Source organism: Cyprinodon variegatus, unplaced genomic scaffold (assembly GCF_000732505.1).
Source record: "Cyprinodon variegatus isolate N-32 unplaced genomic scaffold, C_variegatus-1.0 Scaffold347, whole genome shotgun sequence".
Classification (NCBI taxonomy): Eukaryota; Metazoa; Chordata; class Actinopteri; order Cyprinodontiformes; family Cyprinodontidae; genus Cyprinodon; species Cyprinodon variegatus.
In genome coordinates this window covers 804,023-821,694 of record NW_015150800.1, presented here as the reverse complement: position 1 = coordinate 821,694, position 17,672 = coordinate 804,023, and the positions used below count along the sequence as shown (strand labels likewise).

The following is a 17,672-nucleotide window of genomic DNA, read 5'->3' as shown; positions in this document are numbered from 1 at the left end:
TTAAAGAAACTAGGGGCAGGACATGTAAAAGAATAAACATGCATGTCCACTTTTTAAAAGCTTATGGGCGATGAAGCGCCTAAAACCAAAACTGAGCCCACCCACATAATGTGTACTATTCTGCAATTCAGGGGCCAAATTTCCTGTGCAGTCCTACAGATGTGATGTCAATTGACGCAGCATGTGTGCCCCCAACAGCTTTGATACAAGAGGTCATGGCTGTTTTAATAGAGATTGTGGAACATTTGCTTAACATGGTGCTTTTTGGTGTCATTAAATATGCACAGTGATCTTATAGTAAACTGTCACGTATGAAACAGAATTACAGCATCACCGTTGCACTGCTGTGAATATGGCTTGTCCACGTTTTTGCGTTTTCCTTTGCCGGCTTGGCTTGTGGCTACAGTTACCTGCTGCCCAGTCTTTTCATTTGTAAATCTCATTCCCCTATCCTGCCTCTAGTTCCTTTATTTCTCTCACTCATGATCTACTGCCAGGACATATAACAGTTTTAACAAATAAATAAAACTTTGTTTTCAAAAGTCAACTAATGTACATTTAAAGTGTCTGCAAGGCATTTTTTCATCAAATAAATAGAATGGAAGAAAGGTATATTGATAATGCAAACTTGGGCATTATTTTACACTTTCTTGTGATACAACAGCAATAAAAGACAATTGTGGCTAAAACCCACTGCTCTGCAAGAAGCTCCAATTAAGCTGCACCCCAAAAGTGTGCTCTGCTATTTGATGACAGCTGACATTGTTCTTCTGACTCCGCCTCATCTTCTCTCTCTGATAGTGACTATAATTTATCTATGGAAGCCTCCTGTTCTTAATTGCTGTCTATGATGTCAACCACTGCAGATATAGTCTTTTTAGGTACCAAGAATTTCCTCATTATGCCAAAATAAGGGTGAAGTGAAACCTTCAAGTGAGATTTTAACTATATTTCTCAAGAATTGTTCATTTCAGCAGTGCAACTTTTTTCAGTAGTATTTTACCAATTTTACCATTTGTGCATACATATATTTGGATTTGTACTGAGCAAAGGAGATCACAAGCAGTTTAAGCAGCATGCTGATGAAGGTTCTCAGTCATCCAGGTCATAGTCATTCATTTGCATGTTTCCAAGCGATACAAGGCTTTGTCTATATAAGACTCAAACTCACTGCGGATCCAGACATTTGAATTGAGAAAGCTTCCTGGAGAGGTAGCGAAACGTCTTCAAATCTTGGAAACCAAGTCCAGTGGATATTTTTTTTATTTTTACGGAAAGTTTAAGCAGCAGTGCCGAGATCTAAAAACGGCAAATTGCATATGTATTTTCTAATAACTCTAAATGCCGATCTTGCTGCAGAAATTGCTGCTTTCTTAATGGTTGGCCTTTGCCCAGCGACATGCCCCACCCCTCAATGTATTTTCACGGTTGGACGTGTGAAAAGGAAAATGTAGTCAATATAAGTTCTTTCAGCATGTTATTTAAGGTGGGTTTTAAGTTGTTCCAATTATTTGAAGTTATTAAAATTCTGAAGAAGTTCTATAATCTCCAGCGTTTCATTCTTGAGAATCTCTCTGCTGGGTTCTTTGTGCTCAGGCATGGGGATGCCGATCACCTCAGCTGGGGCGCCTGGGGGGTCACTGCATCATCATGGTGATGGTGTGGACCCAAGCCTGCCCCATATAGATTTCTTTGCTGGGGTGGCTGCTTCTGAGAACATGGTAGGACTGGTCGGTCTTTTATTGTTCTATGGCTGCACGATATGCTTCAGAAACTGGGAAATAAAATGTTCTGAAAAACTCAGTGTAAGTCAGGAGATGTCCGCTTTCGTTTACAAGGTGGGATACATTATGGAAGACATATTGGATGTGGCTGTTACTAAAAATAGTTAATAAACCTACATAAAAAAAAAGTCGAAGTGGAAACCAGTGTCTCTCTGTTATTATCGAACAGTTTAGCAAGGTATATAACAATCTCATCATAACAAGACAAATGAAGGTTAGAAAAGAAAAGACAACTACAGCGATCGCAATTGTTGGAGAGAAGTTTGTCAATTTGTAGTTGGAACCAGAGCAATAATGTAAAGGTAGGCTAAAACGCGACATTACGATTCAGACTGCTAACGCTAAACATATCAGATTTAGTACCACATACGAAAGCGGCTGATTCTCATATGTGCTATTTTTTTGCACTTAAAAAGATAGGAATAGGTTGTGAAAACTGCCATAAAAGTCAGATATGGGTCCCTTATTTGGTAACAAAGAGTATATTAGGGCCGCATTGCCCGTTTGAACTTAGCCTAAGTTAAGCATGTAATAAAGCTAAGCAGATATCCTTAAATTACAAGCAGGAACAATCCGTTGGAATAATTTCATCAATGTAAAGAAACATCAGAAAATGGGTACACATTATTGATGATGTGTGCTCTTTGTTCACATTATATCACATGAGTCCTGGTCAAGATTATTTCAGAGTTTTTGAACAGTCAGAGCTCTGTTTGGCCATCTGCAGCAGCTGACATATGAGGCTGTTAAAAGACACAACCTTTCTGTTCCCTTTGTGAGTACTTTCCTCTGAGCCCAGACATGATTAACACTTACCAGGCTTTGAACTCAACACAGGATTTTATTTGAACATCTTAAAGCATCTTATTATTAGAGTGAACCTAAAATTTGACCTTAGATGCTATATTTCATGTGTAATGAATGTGATTTTATAAAATGATGAAGACATTAACAAAGCTGACACGCGGGCACTGCTAATGCGATTCCAAAGACTCACACAGATGCAGCACATGGAGACGATGGCCAAAGATTCCAAGATCCCTGCTGTGCCGACGATCCAGGTAAGGCGGAGAAAGAGGATGACACCTAAGATGTTCTGCATGCAGGGCAGATAAACCCCAATAAATGTGCCCATCTGAGGAACCTGGAGACAAAACACAGAGATGTATCAATTAAATATTTCATCCTCTACTCGTCACTTTAATGGGTTCACCATACTAGATCCTGGTTGCCTTCAGAACAACCTTGATTATTCATTTCATAGATATATCGAGCCAATTTAATTCATTCCTTTAAGATTTTGGCATGATATCAACATGATAGGGTCAAATATTTTCTGCATGTCTCTGTTATACATTTACTTTGGGTGTGAATTTCTGGGGTGTGATTTGCTCTGCTGTGGCTAGTGTAGAGCATCTAAACTGGATCTTGGACATTTCGCTGCCAACTAGCTGCTGGGCATTTAAAGGTATAGTGGAGGATTTTTAGCCAATTTTTGAAAAGACCCGCCCTCTCCATTTAAAAAAAACAAATGCACAAGCAAATTCCCTGTACCTGCTCCCGAGAGGGAACGCCTATTAAACGCGTGCGAGAACATGCACAAGCCAATTCTCCTCGTGCACGCTCTGTTTAAAAGTTGCTGTTTGCATTGCTCATACAAGCTTACTTTCCAAAAGAAGATTTGCAATTTTACCAATAAGTCAGACTTAACAGCGGTAAGTGAAAATGGGGATGACCACATAGACGGCCTTATGTAAACATACCACCAGAATGACTGACAATTAGGAGGACCAGTTATTTTGATGATCCACCCGGAAAAAGATAATCCTTTTTCTTTTTCCGACAAGACAATGAAATGGATGTTTGTCTATAAATATATTTCTTATATTTAAGATCCCTTCCAAAACAATGTTAAATATTTTCTGATCAAATATCACATTGTTGGTATTTTGAATCAATACAAGTAATGTTTAATGAAATATTGTGATATCTAACAGAAAAACCATAAAAACCTCAGCCTTCAATACATAACAAAGGAGCTCTGTTGGGGTGGTTTCTAACCTCTTTTATTGAGAGCCAATCCTTTTATGCACAGAAAAAAAAAGGTGCACACATAGACAAGTGTGTATGTTTTAATGTTTGCTTCATATATGCTTTTAATATAAAAATACAGCGTTACTTACTGCATTTATTTTTAGTTGAAGAAAAAAGCCAAATCATCTCTCAGACTTCAGCATTGACATTAGTTTGTACATTACTTTTGGATTTGACTATTTAAAAGTGCATTAAATTCTTTATGTGCGGGGAATGGTATTTTTTTTATGTAAAATATCAGCTGATTACAGGCAATACAATGCAGATATCTGTTTTATTCTTACATTAGGAAACCCATAATAGACACTGAAGTTATGCTGTGTACTCCAAGTGACCGACATAAAGGTAATACACCCTAGTTTGGGAATCTTTACTTACTGGAATGTGATTTGTTTATTGTTGGAGGCCACTGGGGGTCATTTTCAGGAAAGCAATATGAGATTAAATGAAAAAAGATTAATTAATGATTGTAAAACTGAAAGAAGCCATCAAGATGGGGGATTTGTGTTTATAGAAAAGCACAAACATCAGCACCAACACTACAGAAAGTTAGGTTTAAATTTTTTTTCTCAAAGAATAATTAAGTAAAGTAAGGCTCTTAAGATGTCTGACTTGTTTCTGTAAAGTGAAAGATTGTTAAGTGTCCCTTCTCAATCAGCAGTTTTGTCAAATAGTCAGACTGCCCTGTCAACGGAGCAATTTTCAAAGTCTCTTCCATCTAAATTTGTCCCCATTTAGATGCTTTAGCAAGCCTAGGTACCAAAATATGTCCAGGTGCTTTTATATGATTGGCCAATGTAATATTTGTAACAACAAACAATAAAAAGTAGATCAAAGAAAGTGACTGGTTAATTTATATGAGCATTTAAATTATGATAATCCCGTTGTGCTCCAATTATTTCAACTAATTATTTCTATAAATCAAAGTAGCACTATAAGCCAGGTTCCTTAAATCTAGAGCCAAGAGGGAATGGAAACACAATCTATTTACAGGGGACAGTTGCCATGACGGCTGCATCCTGACATTTAAACCAAACATTTCTGTCTATTCATAAAATTCAAATAAGTTAAATTATTGAGATATAAGAAATCTTTAACATATTCCATGTGTTTTGCACAGTTGGATATATGCCCTTTAAAATTCACTAGAGGTCTTTGATACTCTTATTCCTTCTCTAATGTGTATTCGATGCTTTAAACCATTTTCACTAACACGGACAAATAAACTAAGAGAATAAAGTAGGCAAAAATTAAAATAACCCACATACTTATATCAGTTGATCAGAAATTATATTTTTTACCCTTTTCAGATGACAATTCGTAAATCAATAAACTCATTGTATAAATATTACGAAACCCTAAAATGTGTGTCTCCATACCCTAAGAAAGCAAATCCAGGTATACTAGCGACAGTGGAAACACATTCAAAAGAGTTCATATTCTACAAAACAAACTATGATGCATAATATGCTCCGTATGCATTGCTATCAGTTTCCTCCCAAAATGCCAAAAGGTACATACCTTCTTCTGATTCGAAAACACATTTTCCTGTGGCTGCTTCATTGCAAACAGCTGTTTCTCGAAATGACTCAAAGTGCCTTTTGCGGTACTGTAGTTCCACATTTCCCATATCTTCTCCCCTAAGTTGTCCTGCATTCGCCTTCTGTTTCGTTGCTCCTTTCCCTCAGTCTCTTTGCATTATTTGTCTCATTCATGTTGGACTCAAGCTTAAGATCTTCTTTCAGATGACATCCAGGGGGTGGGTTTTAATGAAAATGCAATCAATGCCTTTTAACAGACCAAAAGCTCAAAGTTCAAGTTCTGCTTTAATCAAAAACTCCCAATGTTCTGTGTTCACCGCACTGCTTAACAGATGACTTTTGTTACAACTGTGACAAGTTGGTTCATGGCAATTATCAACATCACAAAAGTCAATTTCTTTGACTTGCCATCAATTTAGCAAGATTAAACCATTTTGAGTTTTTGCCACACTGATTGCAGACATGAAAACATTTTTGTAGGGTTGGCCGCTGTGGGAGCATCCGTAAATCTAGCATTTAACCAAATAAAAGTGATATACATTCAACATGCCAAATTAAAGTATGTTTTCTTTGACACAGTTTCCCTGGCTCTTTAAGAAGACAGTTGTCAAAAGGAGCAGATGAACACCTTTAGATCTAACTGGACTACAACACGGATTAACTGTATTTGTTAAATTGGGTGTCGGCTCACCATTACAAGCAAGTTCTCAGTGGAAATTCCCTATCCTCGGTTACAGCATTTCATTTAAGCAGGTTTGCAGTGAGAGTGTGAGTAATCAATTACCCTCCACTCTCTGATCCTTTCTAAATGCTAAACTGTTCAAGCAGATGATGGAAATTAAAATCAGAGTATGGAAAGGGTTCAGGGGTCAGTAACATTTTAACCAAGGTGCAATTCTATTAGTCGGTAGAATTTATCTTCAGGCAGTCTAATCAACTTTGCATGGGATGCACTCCAGCCGCAAAGATTTTTATCCATGAACCAAAAGACATTTAAAAGTCCCTGTGTATTTGTTGCATCCATCTTCTAACAATTCTCTCCTTTCCATATAACAAAGAATCTGACTTGTTTCAACATTTTTAACAGTTTTCTGTTCTCATCCAAAAGCTTTTTGTGCATAACTGATGGAGTGCACAGCACAACATTAATGATAATGGTATGATTTTAAATTATATGCCTTTCAAATCCCTGCAATCACTACAAAGTACTATATTTTTTCTCACATATAGTGGATTTTTTTCTCATACAGCATCAGCTTCTTAACCCTTTATAAGGCAAGTTACTGTTTTTGATCACTTACCCTTACAAAGTGAGTTCTAGAATCACAATATCTATATCCAGCCATTCAGCAAAGATACTGCTACATGGCTATACATCTTATTTTGGCATTTAACCAATTAGATGAGCCCTTGAATGACATATTACCTATTGTAAATAAAGTTGGAAAGAAAGGTCAAGAAAAAAGGTAAAAAGCTAATTGAAAAGTTAAAAAGTTAATAAACCTAGTTAACAACTATATTTAGGTTTATAAACTACAAAATGTAAGTGCCAGTATCAGCATTAATGCCCCTAAGGTTATGTTGTAGTAAAAAAAAGAAAAAAAGGTTTTGTTATTTTTCTTTATATATTCGGGCAAGTTGGTGTTTCTTTTTACTGAGTTGAAAATTATTGCCGCCAAAATATCAATTTTTTGAATGTTATAAAGGTAATACATTGTGATTTTCAAAGTATTTCACCGAGTGCCCTATAAAGGGTTAAATCTAAAGCCGGAAAAAAATTGCTAAACACTAATCTAACCTACACAAAAGCTCAACTAGTTGGATTTGGTACTGGAAAATAGTAACATTCATGTGTTTTATTGACATAGGTTTTACTTTTTTTTTTTTATAAAAAGCTAGTATAAAAATATACACCTGGTTCTTAAAGTAATTTCTAAAACATCAATTTGGTTATTACTTTGTGTTGTAATCAAAAGAGATCAAAGTAACCCACAAATATAAAAAGATGAGCAAGACTTTATGTTTATGTTGATAGGCATGCTCAATTTCACCCTACTGTATCATTAACTTAACAAGTTGTTTAATGAAAGGAACCTCTCTCTACTGAGACAGGGGTCCATACCATAACAGCAACCCTCGTGACCCCGTCTTCAGCCTCTTCATGCTCACGAACGCCCTGGGGGAGGTTAGTGTATTTGGCCAGCTTGTTGAGAAGAGAGGCAACCATGGGGGCACTGTCCATTTCCTCCTATAGGCAAAAAGATCTTTTTAAAAACACAATAAAACTCAAAGAAATCAAAACTTTTTCCAACTTAAGAGTCAGTTACCTCATAGAGGGCCATGTTTTTGTCTTTGTAATTCCATTCACCATCATTGTTTGAGTTGATAAATGGAGTAGACTCTTTGTGACTTTCCTCTGTTAGAAATATACAGAACAAAGAAAAACATGTCAGGCTGACAAACAACAAAGACAACAAGAGGACTAACAACTGCACAATACGGTAGAGTGGTTCCTATGTTAGTGATATAGCTGCACGATATACAAGAATTTACATTGGAGTCGGCCGGTAAGCCCATTTTTATATTGAGCACCATTGTCAAAAAGTGGACAGATGGATGAGATATCGCACGGGATTGTGGGTGTCCAACGGCAGCAAAGAAACAAGGCTAGTAGAGTAGTAGTAGTTCTTTTTTTTGGAGTCAAAAAGGGAAATGTAAATAATGTATTTGATGTTGGTATGTATTAATATTTGCACAGATGTCCATAGTTGTTAGTAAAAATAATACTACAGGTGAACACAGCAGTGGAAACACCAGGGAGGGAAACACATGATGATCTTGGGTTAATAAAAAAAGTTCCTGTGCTCCTAAGCTTCCCAATAATTGAAACAATAAAGATGTTTATATATATGTATATATATATATATATATATATTGGAGGTTAATTGACATTGAAGGTTCATTGTCACCTTATAACACCTCTCATTTAGCCTGGTAAACCACAGTAAATGTGAGATTAAATGTGTAACTTAGTCTGGCCCCAATGAATGAGTCATCAGAAGACTGTTGATGAGAACAACCCGTTGTTTTTCAAACTATGTTTGTGCCTGTTGGCCAACGCTCTGACCAATGAGCGCAACTGACTGTGATGTAGTGGTCAAACTTTTTTAAAGATCTGTCATTGTGATTGGCTAGAAGGCTGTAATTGGTGCACCCCTAATGCAGGGTTAGTAAAGCTGTGAGTAGATTAACTTAAAATATATTTACTTAAGGTTAATAAAAGCCAAAAGTGGAATTGGTTGTTTTTGGAATGCTAACTTTAAACATGATCCCCTCACCTATTGTGAGAGGGAAGCTGAGGAGTGTGGGTTCTACAGTCCAAGCTGTGCATAAAGAAAAGTCCAACTACTTCTAGCTGTTAATGTTGAAACCCATAAGAATCCCATCTACCAGTCAGGGGATGGTTCATGTCCCCAAAGCCAGGTTTCCATGGACCCTGCTCTCATATTCGGTCCAGCAAAGCCCAAGGATTCCTGAATTATTCAAGCAACGAGAAGGCCTAATGGTGGACTTTTTTTCCCATTTGGAACAGGAGCTTCCCCATAGTGATCCAAACGTTCTGTATGGATGAACAAGTATATGTTCTTAAAAAAAAAAAAAAAAAAACATTTTAAAAGATCTGATAGAACTAAAGGGAAATCGCTGTTTTGCTATGCTATATTTAAATTTGAAAGACAAAGAACTATCAGATTATGTCATATTTCACATTTCCTGGCCAGTTCTGCAAAAGGTAAAATCACTATAAAATAAAATGCAGCTAAAGGATAAACCTTAACCAATTTTCCAATATAGTCTAAGAACCCAGTTCAAAAGAACTTTTAAACGAGGGATTTAAAGGATCTATGGGATAGCAATTTGGTATTATATGGTCCTCTTCTGCTTGAAGAGCATCCAGCAGATTAAAGGCTTTCCACAGTTTAACATTTTCCTCCATCTTTTTGTTTCTTTTTTGAAGAAGTCTTGGAAAGTTGGAAAGTTATCCGGAGCACCCAGTCAGCAGCTCTTTCTCTATTACCATGTAGAATCCTTCATAAAAGATCATAGAATGAGAACTGAGCTGTGGGTGCACATGATCTACTAATGTCTTAGAGCAACTGCTAGATACAATAATAAACATTATATATAAATTTAATTTGATGGTTATTCTCTATTTTCACAGCCAGGCAAATTCCTTTGGCTTTTGGCAATTTCCGTTCAAGTTCGTATAACCTATGTTGAACAGTCTGTTATATTAAAACTGATGTTGCCTTTTTATGTTTTAATTTGATTACTTTTTTTTTTTTTTGCTGACATCTCTTTGCTTTTAAAAACAACGGTGCTTGACTTATATCAGATTTCCTAAAAACGTGGCTATTTTTGATGCATGCTATGAATGCTGACATGGAACTGATATGTTTTAGTTACATATCAAGATTTTTTAGATCAAAGCATTCGAGCTTAAAAGAGCAAAAACAGAGAAATAAAACTAAAATATGTCAAATTTAAAATGTATAAATTAAAGAACTTAATAAATACAAAGAAATTGTATATCAATGTTTGTACATAAACACAAATACTTTTGTATAACTTGATTTATATTACAAAAATTAACACTCTTTTAATTAATTAAAAAGACTGATTAAGAATGACTACTTAATTGATTTTAATATTTACCAGCACATAAATGCAGGTTATTTAGAAAAGAGAAATACCAAGCTCTTTAGGGATACAGTCTTTTATTTGAAATATAATTTCTTACTATTTGTTAAATGAAGAAGTTATGTCCCCTAAAAAGGCAGTTGCGCCTCTGGGCTACCTCAACTGTTCTTTTCCTGGGAGCAAGTTATTTACTAATCTTAACTCAAACTGGGTAAAACCATATAAAAAAGGACTATGAAAACAGGAGTTAAAAAGTAACAGAGTTTATTCCAGATCAGGTCATTACAGGACAGAGAAAATGCTTGGAGCTTGCACAGCTGTGGGCTCAAAAATCACGTCCGCGAGCGTCTGGCAAAGATTGAGCCCCAAACAAGGTCTTCTTCTCCTTCTTATAGCTCATGAGTCTATGTGTTGGATCATGTGGATGTTTAGCTGTCCGTATCAGAAACTGACACGCCATCCATGCCCTGACCTGTATGCATCTTGCCTCTATTCCCAAGAATTACAGGTAGCTTCCCTGTATCAGACCGGCTCCATGATGTGCCCATATCCTGTGTATTTCTAAAGACACAAAGGCTGTCCTGATTAGATGACCTTCATACACACAGTGACATCCACAATGTGAAGAAAGGCCTTCTACTCTCTCTAATCTGGCTAACAGAATAACAATGCACATGATGTATAAAGAATAAATCTAACATATTTAAAAAAAAAAAATGGCTTAGATGTTTGATATTTTACTGACACTAGATTTTTATATGTACCTAAATATAATTGCTTTATACTAGAATTTTTATTTTGCTTTTAGAAAATCAAAGGAGAACAGAAAGAAATTCTCTTCTCCGTCTGATTTGTGTGACTTTGAAAGCAAACCTTTTTATAACTTACAGCTGTTAAAGAAATTCAACTTTAGTTGATGTAAAAGAAGCAATAGCAGTAAGTCAAAATAGGAGACACACGGTGTTGCAGTAGGAAACCACACCAGCAAGGGTCTGTGAACTTAAGTTCGGAAAAGATGATGCTCATAAAAATCTTATCAGCCTTTCTTGGAAATTGCTACCAGGCTAAGATGACATGTTGTAAACATCAAGCTAAGTCCAGCTTTTGTGTTTAATCTCAAATGGGTTCAGTTAACACCTTTGACATAACTGTAATACTCATCTTCTAATGCAACACTAACTAGACCCCAGGCTGTCATATGAGCATATTCAATTTTAAGATTTAAAGTCCTTATGTGAGTTGATCTTAGTCTGAGGTACTGTGTCTGATTACATGATAAAAAGGTAAATGTTTAACCAAAATGCCATATCTGCAGCAGAGATTATTTTTTATTATCTAAAGTTTGTTAAATTAATCCCGATAAAGCGCATCGTGTGATTTGGAAGTAAAAATGGATACTTGGTTTTGGTTTGTGGTTGTGTGCTTATTGCAGAACTATGATGTGAAATACGCTACAGTCACACAAGTGTAAATATGAATAAGATGTCACAGAATGTAGCAGCAGAATGGCAGAAAAGGGGGGGGCAGCTAGTGTCTCTACAGTTAACACACATTGTATGTCTATTCAAATTTCACTTAACATGACCTTCGGTCAATGGTAAAGTTCTTAAAGCCTCCTGGGGTACAAATTATGTTTCATTAGAAGCTTGAACTTAAATTAACTTAAACAATTTTGTTTTTCTCTTGTCTGTAACTATTTTTTTTATTTTTTTGTTCTTCTGATAACCTGCCATATGAAAAAAGTACAAATGTTAAGCAGAACACTATAAGTGTAAAGCTTCAAGCATCATTAAATATAGGAAAGGTCACACTTTACAGGCTCACTCTAATGATAAATATTGCTGGATTTCCTGTTTGCATGCCAAAAAGAGCAAATATTATTAGTTATATTCTGTCACACAAAAGCAGCTTAACTTAGGAAGTAGGTATGTACATCTACAATCACTGCTTATGGATTGTTATGACCTATCAAACCAAAATTCCAAAAATTATGACAATCTTAATGAAAAAATTAATAGGTACCATTAATTATACTGATTGTTTTCAACCTTAATGATAGCAGTAAAGTTGTTGCAAATTCAACGAATAATAAATATACAATTTAAAAATAAATGCATTTCAGACTGTGGTTTAGGACATCAATACTAACTTGAACTAGTCTCAAACCTAACACTCTCAGTCGTGTTAAATAAATATTAAATGTAGATAATTAGAAGCATATTTGTGGGATTTTTTTCCTTGATCATGTCTTTAGAAAAGTCATGAAGTTAGCCGTTGTAATGCCTCTTTTGGAATTTTACCAAAAATTAAAATATCGTTATTTTATTTTGAGGGGGTGAAAAGATCAATTTCAAGATCAAAATGTGACGTAATAGATCTAATAGATCATACGATAATGCATGTATATCACATCAATAGGAAATATAAAATATACAATATTGTCTTTTGGAAAGTAAAGCAACATTATGTTTTCATACCTCTAAAGACCTGGAAATTGATCAAAGCAAATTATACCTCCTTTTCCAGACTTTTCAAGGCTGCATAGACACCCTATATTTCTTTCAAGTGAAACTGGAGCCACAGTTTGGGTTTGCAAACTGCTCTTTCAGGTTAGAATTCACAAAAAAAAAGACATGGTATAAATTATTCTGTTTATTTTTCAGTTCATATTATAAATATATTATACTTTTTAATGTATGTTAAGAGTAAATATTAGAAAAGTTAATGCATTGTTAAAGAATTGGTTACATTTGCTCAAAAGACAATCATGTATTCCTTGTATTGGCACAGTTGTTCCCAAAGAGGGAATTGCGCCCCCTATGGGATATGCAGTGTAATTAATTGAAAAGTTTGGGAACCACTTGTATCTGTAACTGTCTTTGGTAATCTGTTTTAATGTTTGCCTTTTTGCTCCCTTAGATTTTGACAGTTTATATTAAATACTTCATTATATTTAAGTTATTTTAAAGCATATTGCTGTGATCATTCTCAGTCATCCAGGTCATAGTCATTCCAACAAAAACATAAAACAAAAAATAATCCACTGGACTAAGTTTGAAGATGTTTCGCTTCCCATCCAGGAAGCCTTTTTAATTAAAACAGTCAGGAATACAGTTGAGTTCAAGGTTTTATACAGTAGCCTAACAAAGCCTGGATTTCTTTTTTTTTTTTTTTATGCAAATTGGTATAGACGAAGGGGTCCAGCCATTTGATTGTTGTTCTGGCAGAATAGCCGAGGTCATGTACAGGAGAGTGGAGGACCTTGACTATTCAGCCAGGCCAACAATCCCCTTTAACGACCGACCTTTCAGACACTTAGATGGGTATGGAGTATTACAGTCTAACAAAAGAGGCCAAACGACTGGATGGGAAGCAAAACGTCATCAAACTTGGAAACCAAGTCCAGTGGATTGTGTTTAATTTTTTTTTGGAATGACTATGACCTGGATGACTGAGAATGCTCACCAGCAATATGTTTTAAAATAACTTAAATTAAATAAAGTATTTAACATAAACTGTCAAAATCTGAAGGAGCAAAAAAGACAAACTTAAAAACAGATTACTCAACAAGGTTACAGATGCAAGTTATTCCCAAAATCTTTAATTAATTACACTACATATGCCATAGGGGGCGCAATTCCCTCTTTGGGAACAACTGTCCCAATATAAGGAATACATGAATGTCTTTTGAGCACATTTAAAGCATATTGTGTTCTTTCTCAGTCAGGCTGTAGAAGAAGCAGAAAGTGGACATTGCGAAACCTGATCCAGGACATACCCGGTTAATAAATGAGGGTGCTGAGATGGTGTTTATACAGTTAGCATCTTGCCTAATCAGCACTTGTTGTGTATCTGAGGGTGAGAATTCTGCTGCACAGACTCCTTTCTCTACCAGGATGGCATGCAATATGAAGTAAAAGAAACCACCACTCTTCTCTGTAGCAAGAAAGTTGTCATTTTCTGATTTTACCAGATTCACTAAAAAAGTGACAACAGACATCTTACAAAAAATATTCTCATAGATGTCCGATTTCAGGGCAATTTTTTTTTCACATAGCAACATATTTATACAAATGGAGCTTTTTTCATTTCAGTTTAAGCATTTTAGTATTTAAAAATAACTATTACCGATCTTACAATCAATCTACCGGTACTATCAACTATGCATCTACATTTTTTCTGCTTAAATTCTGTTTATAGTCACAGAAATGGATATATTTCTTTCATATATTTTTATAACCATTTGTATGACTTTGTAAAGGCGGTGCAATGAGAAAGCACTCCACCTATTTTTATTGAGCATGATTTAAAGCACAACAAAGGTACAGTGTGGGTGACTAAATTTTCTGCTAAAGAAAACTTGTTTAATAGCAAAAACAGTAAACTAAACCACTTGTATAACCAAGGCAGTTTCAGGAGTTTAAGAATGTTTTGGGGTAAACATAGGTTATTGCTTGCCGACCAGATATCTAGATATAGGTTGTTGTGATCTAATATTAAAAGTTTTTACGATGTGTGTCTAAGAAAACTGAAGTTATAGTTGTGTTTTGCTAATTTGCACACACCCTAACATACAAATGACATAGGAGCTGCCATGCAAGCTTGACTCCCTTTTGAATAATAAAACAATGAATAGAGAACAAGCACTCCCTCAATGGAGCTTCACTCACTGGTAATACCTGTTTAATTTATTGTGAAGATTGCTTAAATGAGAGTTTAAAGTCGTTTACACTTCGAGTTTAGAGTCGTCCCGCTGGATGGTGACCCCTCCAGTCTCAAACATGCGGTCTACCAGTATTACGCTGTATTATCATCCAGCTATCTTCGTATCAACCAAGACCACCTTCCCTGCCCCTGCTAAAGAAAAGCATGGAGGTGTGCAATATTAGTCTTCCACTATTATTTTCCTCCATCCATCGCAGGGTTTCACAGGGCATTACGTTTGCATTGAGGCAAAAGTTGAATCTAAGCCTAATCTCTTGGTTGTGTGAACAAACTTAGAAATAAACCTCTCATCACAAAGACCCCCTGGATAAACAACCATCTGGGAGCTAACTGAAAGCTAACACCAACTTAAGACTAGAAAAATTTACCTAACTGTTGTTCTTATTTGTTTGGAGAATTATAGAAAGAAGGATGACCCAGAGAGAACCCACACATTTGTGGACAGAGCATAGCTCATGGGGGCTCACTTCCTGGACCTTTATGAAACCACTGCAACTCCATGTAGTTTAAAATTTTCACTAGAAAAGAGCAGATTTTAAAAAAATTCCTGCCAATTGCTTCTACCACCTGAGCTGTGGATCTCATCTTTGCAGCTCCTCTAGAGTTAACTTGGTTGACTTTAATTCCCACTTGATTAAGAGCCTTGTTGCATGGCCAGTCAGTCTACGTAGACAACTATTAGAATTTAAAGTTGTTCTATATTGTTGGCATTATTGAGTAGTGTTGTGCCAATGCCATTTTTTTGGCCCCGATATCGATAACCGATACCTGGCTGTGCAGTATTTGACGTTTGAAATTTAAGTGTGTGTGTATATTTAAAGAACCGCATACTACTTGAATGTAAAATAATTGCCATCATGGCTTTGTCAAGCTGCTGACTACCTCTGGGAAGCAGGAAAAAGACTAATACAAAGTGAATCCAGTAGATCTTTTTATTGCCTACCTGGAATGGGTGACAATAGTTAAATAAACTTTTCGCTCTCAAAATGATATCAGTGCCCTATTTGTTGGTACTCGGCAATACTGATAGCACCCTTTTAGTGCAGTATCGTTCTTGGTGCAACACTTTTATTGAGTGACTTCTTCAGTTAAAGTTTGAAATATTTTGTTTAATAACCCAGCCTTGATTAAAAATTGGGAACAAAGTTGATTCAAATTTGTCCTCTGTGTTTCACAGTCTTTAACACGTCTGCAGAAAGGTGGGGGGACAACCATGTCAGATGTGCTGGGGCCCATAGTAGAGAGTGGGGGCCTCTTCATCATGATGTTTTCTCACAAGTGTCCTCTAAAGAAAAACTATGAAGGTAAATCCTAAACAAAGCATGCCATACTTTTCAGGTTTTATTTTTTAATGTACACTTTTACTTCGTGATGTTGTGTGGATCAATGAAAACCCAAATATTAAAACATAAAAGCTAATGGTGACCATAAGACAAAGAGGTACCAATCTTGCATGGTGCTGTAAATGAAACATGTTCTCTCTGGTCTAAATGCTTCCCCAGTGAGGATACATTCTTTTGCGATCTAATCATTTAGGGTTTTTTAAGGAGGGTTTGTTTACCAGACAGAAATCAGTTTAACAAACACTGCCAGGCACAATAAAAAAACTTACTACCGTTTTTTGTTCCTTTTTACTTTACATAATGAAAATATTTGTTGCTGTGTTAAGAACACAATTCTCCATAGCTTTATGAAACAAACAGCTCTTTTGCAACACCATAATAAGGCAGAGAGCTTTAGCCATAATTTTAGACTGCAATAACCTTACAGCACACAGGCCATCCTCCCCACCATATTAGTCATGCAAAGTGCAAGTTCCAGCTGGTTGAGCTTTTAAATTCCTTGTGTGTTTAAAACATGTGCATGTTATAGCATGAGATTGCCCACATCAGAGGTCTTCCGTTTCTTTTTCCTCATAAACAGTTACTCTTACACTTTATCATACTTGCACACATTGTGTTTTTTTTTTTTTTATCTTTGTGCATCCTGGCACTGTTGTTCTGTTACTGCGGAACCCTCCTACAGTTCAAGAGCATGTGAACAAGACAGAGCATTTTTGCTGTCTTTAGATTGCACCTACCTGACTCAGGTTCCTGAGAGTTGTTAACATCCCCCTCTTCTTGAAAGACTTTGTCCAGACTGATAGGTTTGCTGCATCCAGCTGCAGCTTCACTGTTGCTGCCATCCCCACTGTCATCCACTTTTACCACAGTGAAGTTTGTTGGCATCTTGATTCCTCTGTCAGGTGTTCGATGATTAAAATAAATGTTAAAAAATAGAGGATGTAACCTCTGACACAAAGAATAACGTCCAAAGAGGTACAACAATCCAAAACCCTATCAGGGTAATGGGAAAAATGTTAGGATTTCATTGTGACCGGAACAGAGCACATATTCCAAATCTTTCTGTTTGGAAACATCCTCTAAATTAGGGGTGAAAGTCCTGCTTCCTGTCCAACAGACAGGGCAAAGTCTTCCAATGTGTTGTAGTCACTCCTTGTAGCTTTCCCTCCCTTTTTCCCCCACTCCCTGAAGACCTAAGATTGCCCCATGTGACTCTCTATTTACCATTTCAACAGAGCACAGAGGCTCCTCCCTAAACTCCAGCCATCCCACTTCTCTCTCTCATACCTTTGACATTCAAAAAAACAAGAGAATCTAACTTCCCTATGTCTGCTGAAGAGCTAAACAAGTCAACAAGTCACAAAAGAGTAATTAAAAATCCATTTAAATAAGTAACATACAACTGAAAAGCTCTGTTTCTCCAATCCAATGTTGTTGTTTTTTGTTCTTCTTGTACCTCTAGGCTGACAATTCTGGTCTTGGTTTCT

General features: G+C 36.1%; 1 protein-coding gene across 2 annotated transcripts in view; it reads right to left on the bottom strand.

Annotated features, from left to right (window-relative positions):
* Positions 1 to 17,672, bottom strand: part of LOC107091688 (solute carrier family 12 member 7-like) — a 38,371-nt gene extending 20,699 nt beyond the window's left edge. The window contains exons 1-4 of one of the 2 annotated variants that reach the window (XM_015385765.1): positions 16,923 to 17,672; positions 7,747 to 7,835; positions 7,542 to 7,667; positions 2,782 to 2,928 (exon numbers count right to left, since the gene is read on the bottom strand). In XM_015385765.1, coding sequence (XP_015241251.1) covers positions 2,782 to 2,928; positions 7,542 to 7,667; positions 7,747 to 7,835; positions 16,923 to 17,070 — 510 coding nt within the window. In that variant the 5' untranslated portion in view covers positions 17,071 to 17,672. Of the gene's footprint in view, positions 1 to 2,781; positions 2,929 to 5,399; positions 5,550 to 7,541; positions 7,668 to 7,746; positions 7,836 to 16,922 lie in introns of those variants that run through there. The other variant, XM_015385766.1, reaches the window with a different exon arrangement.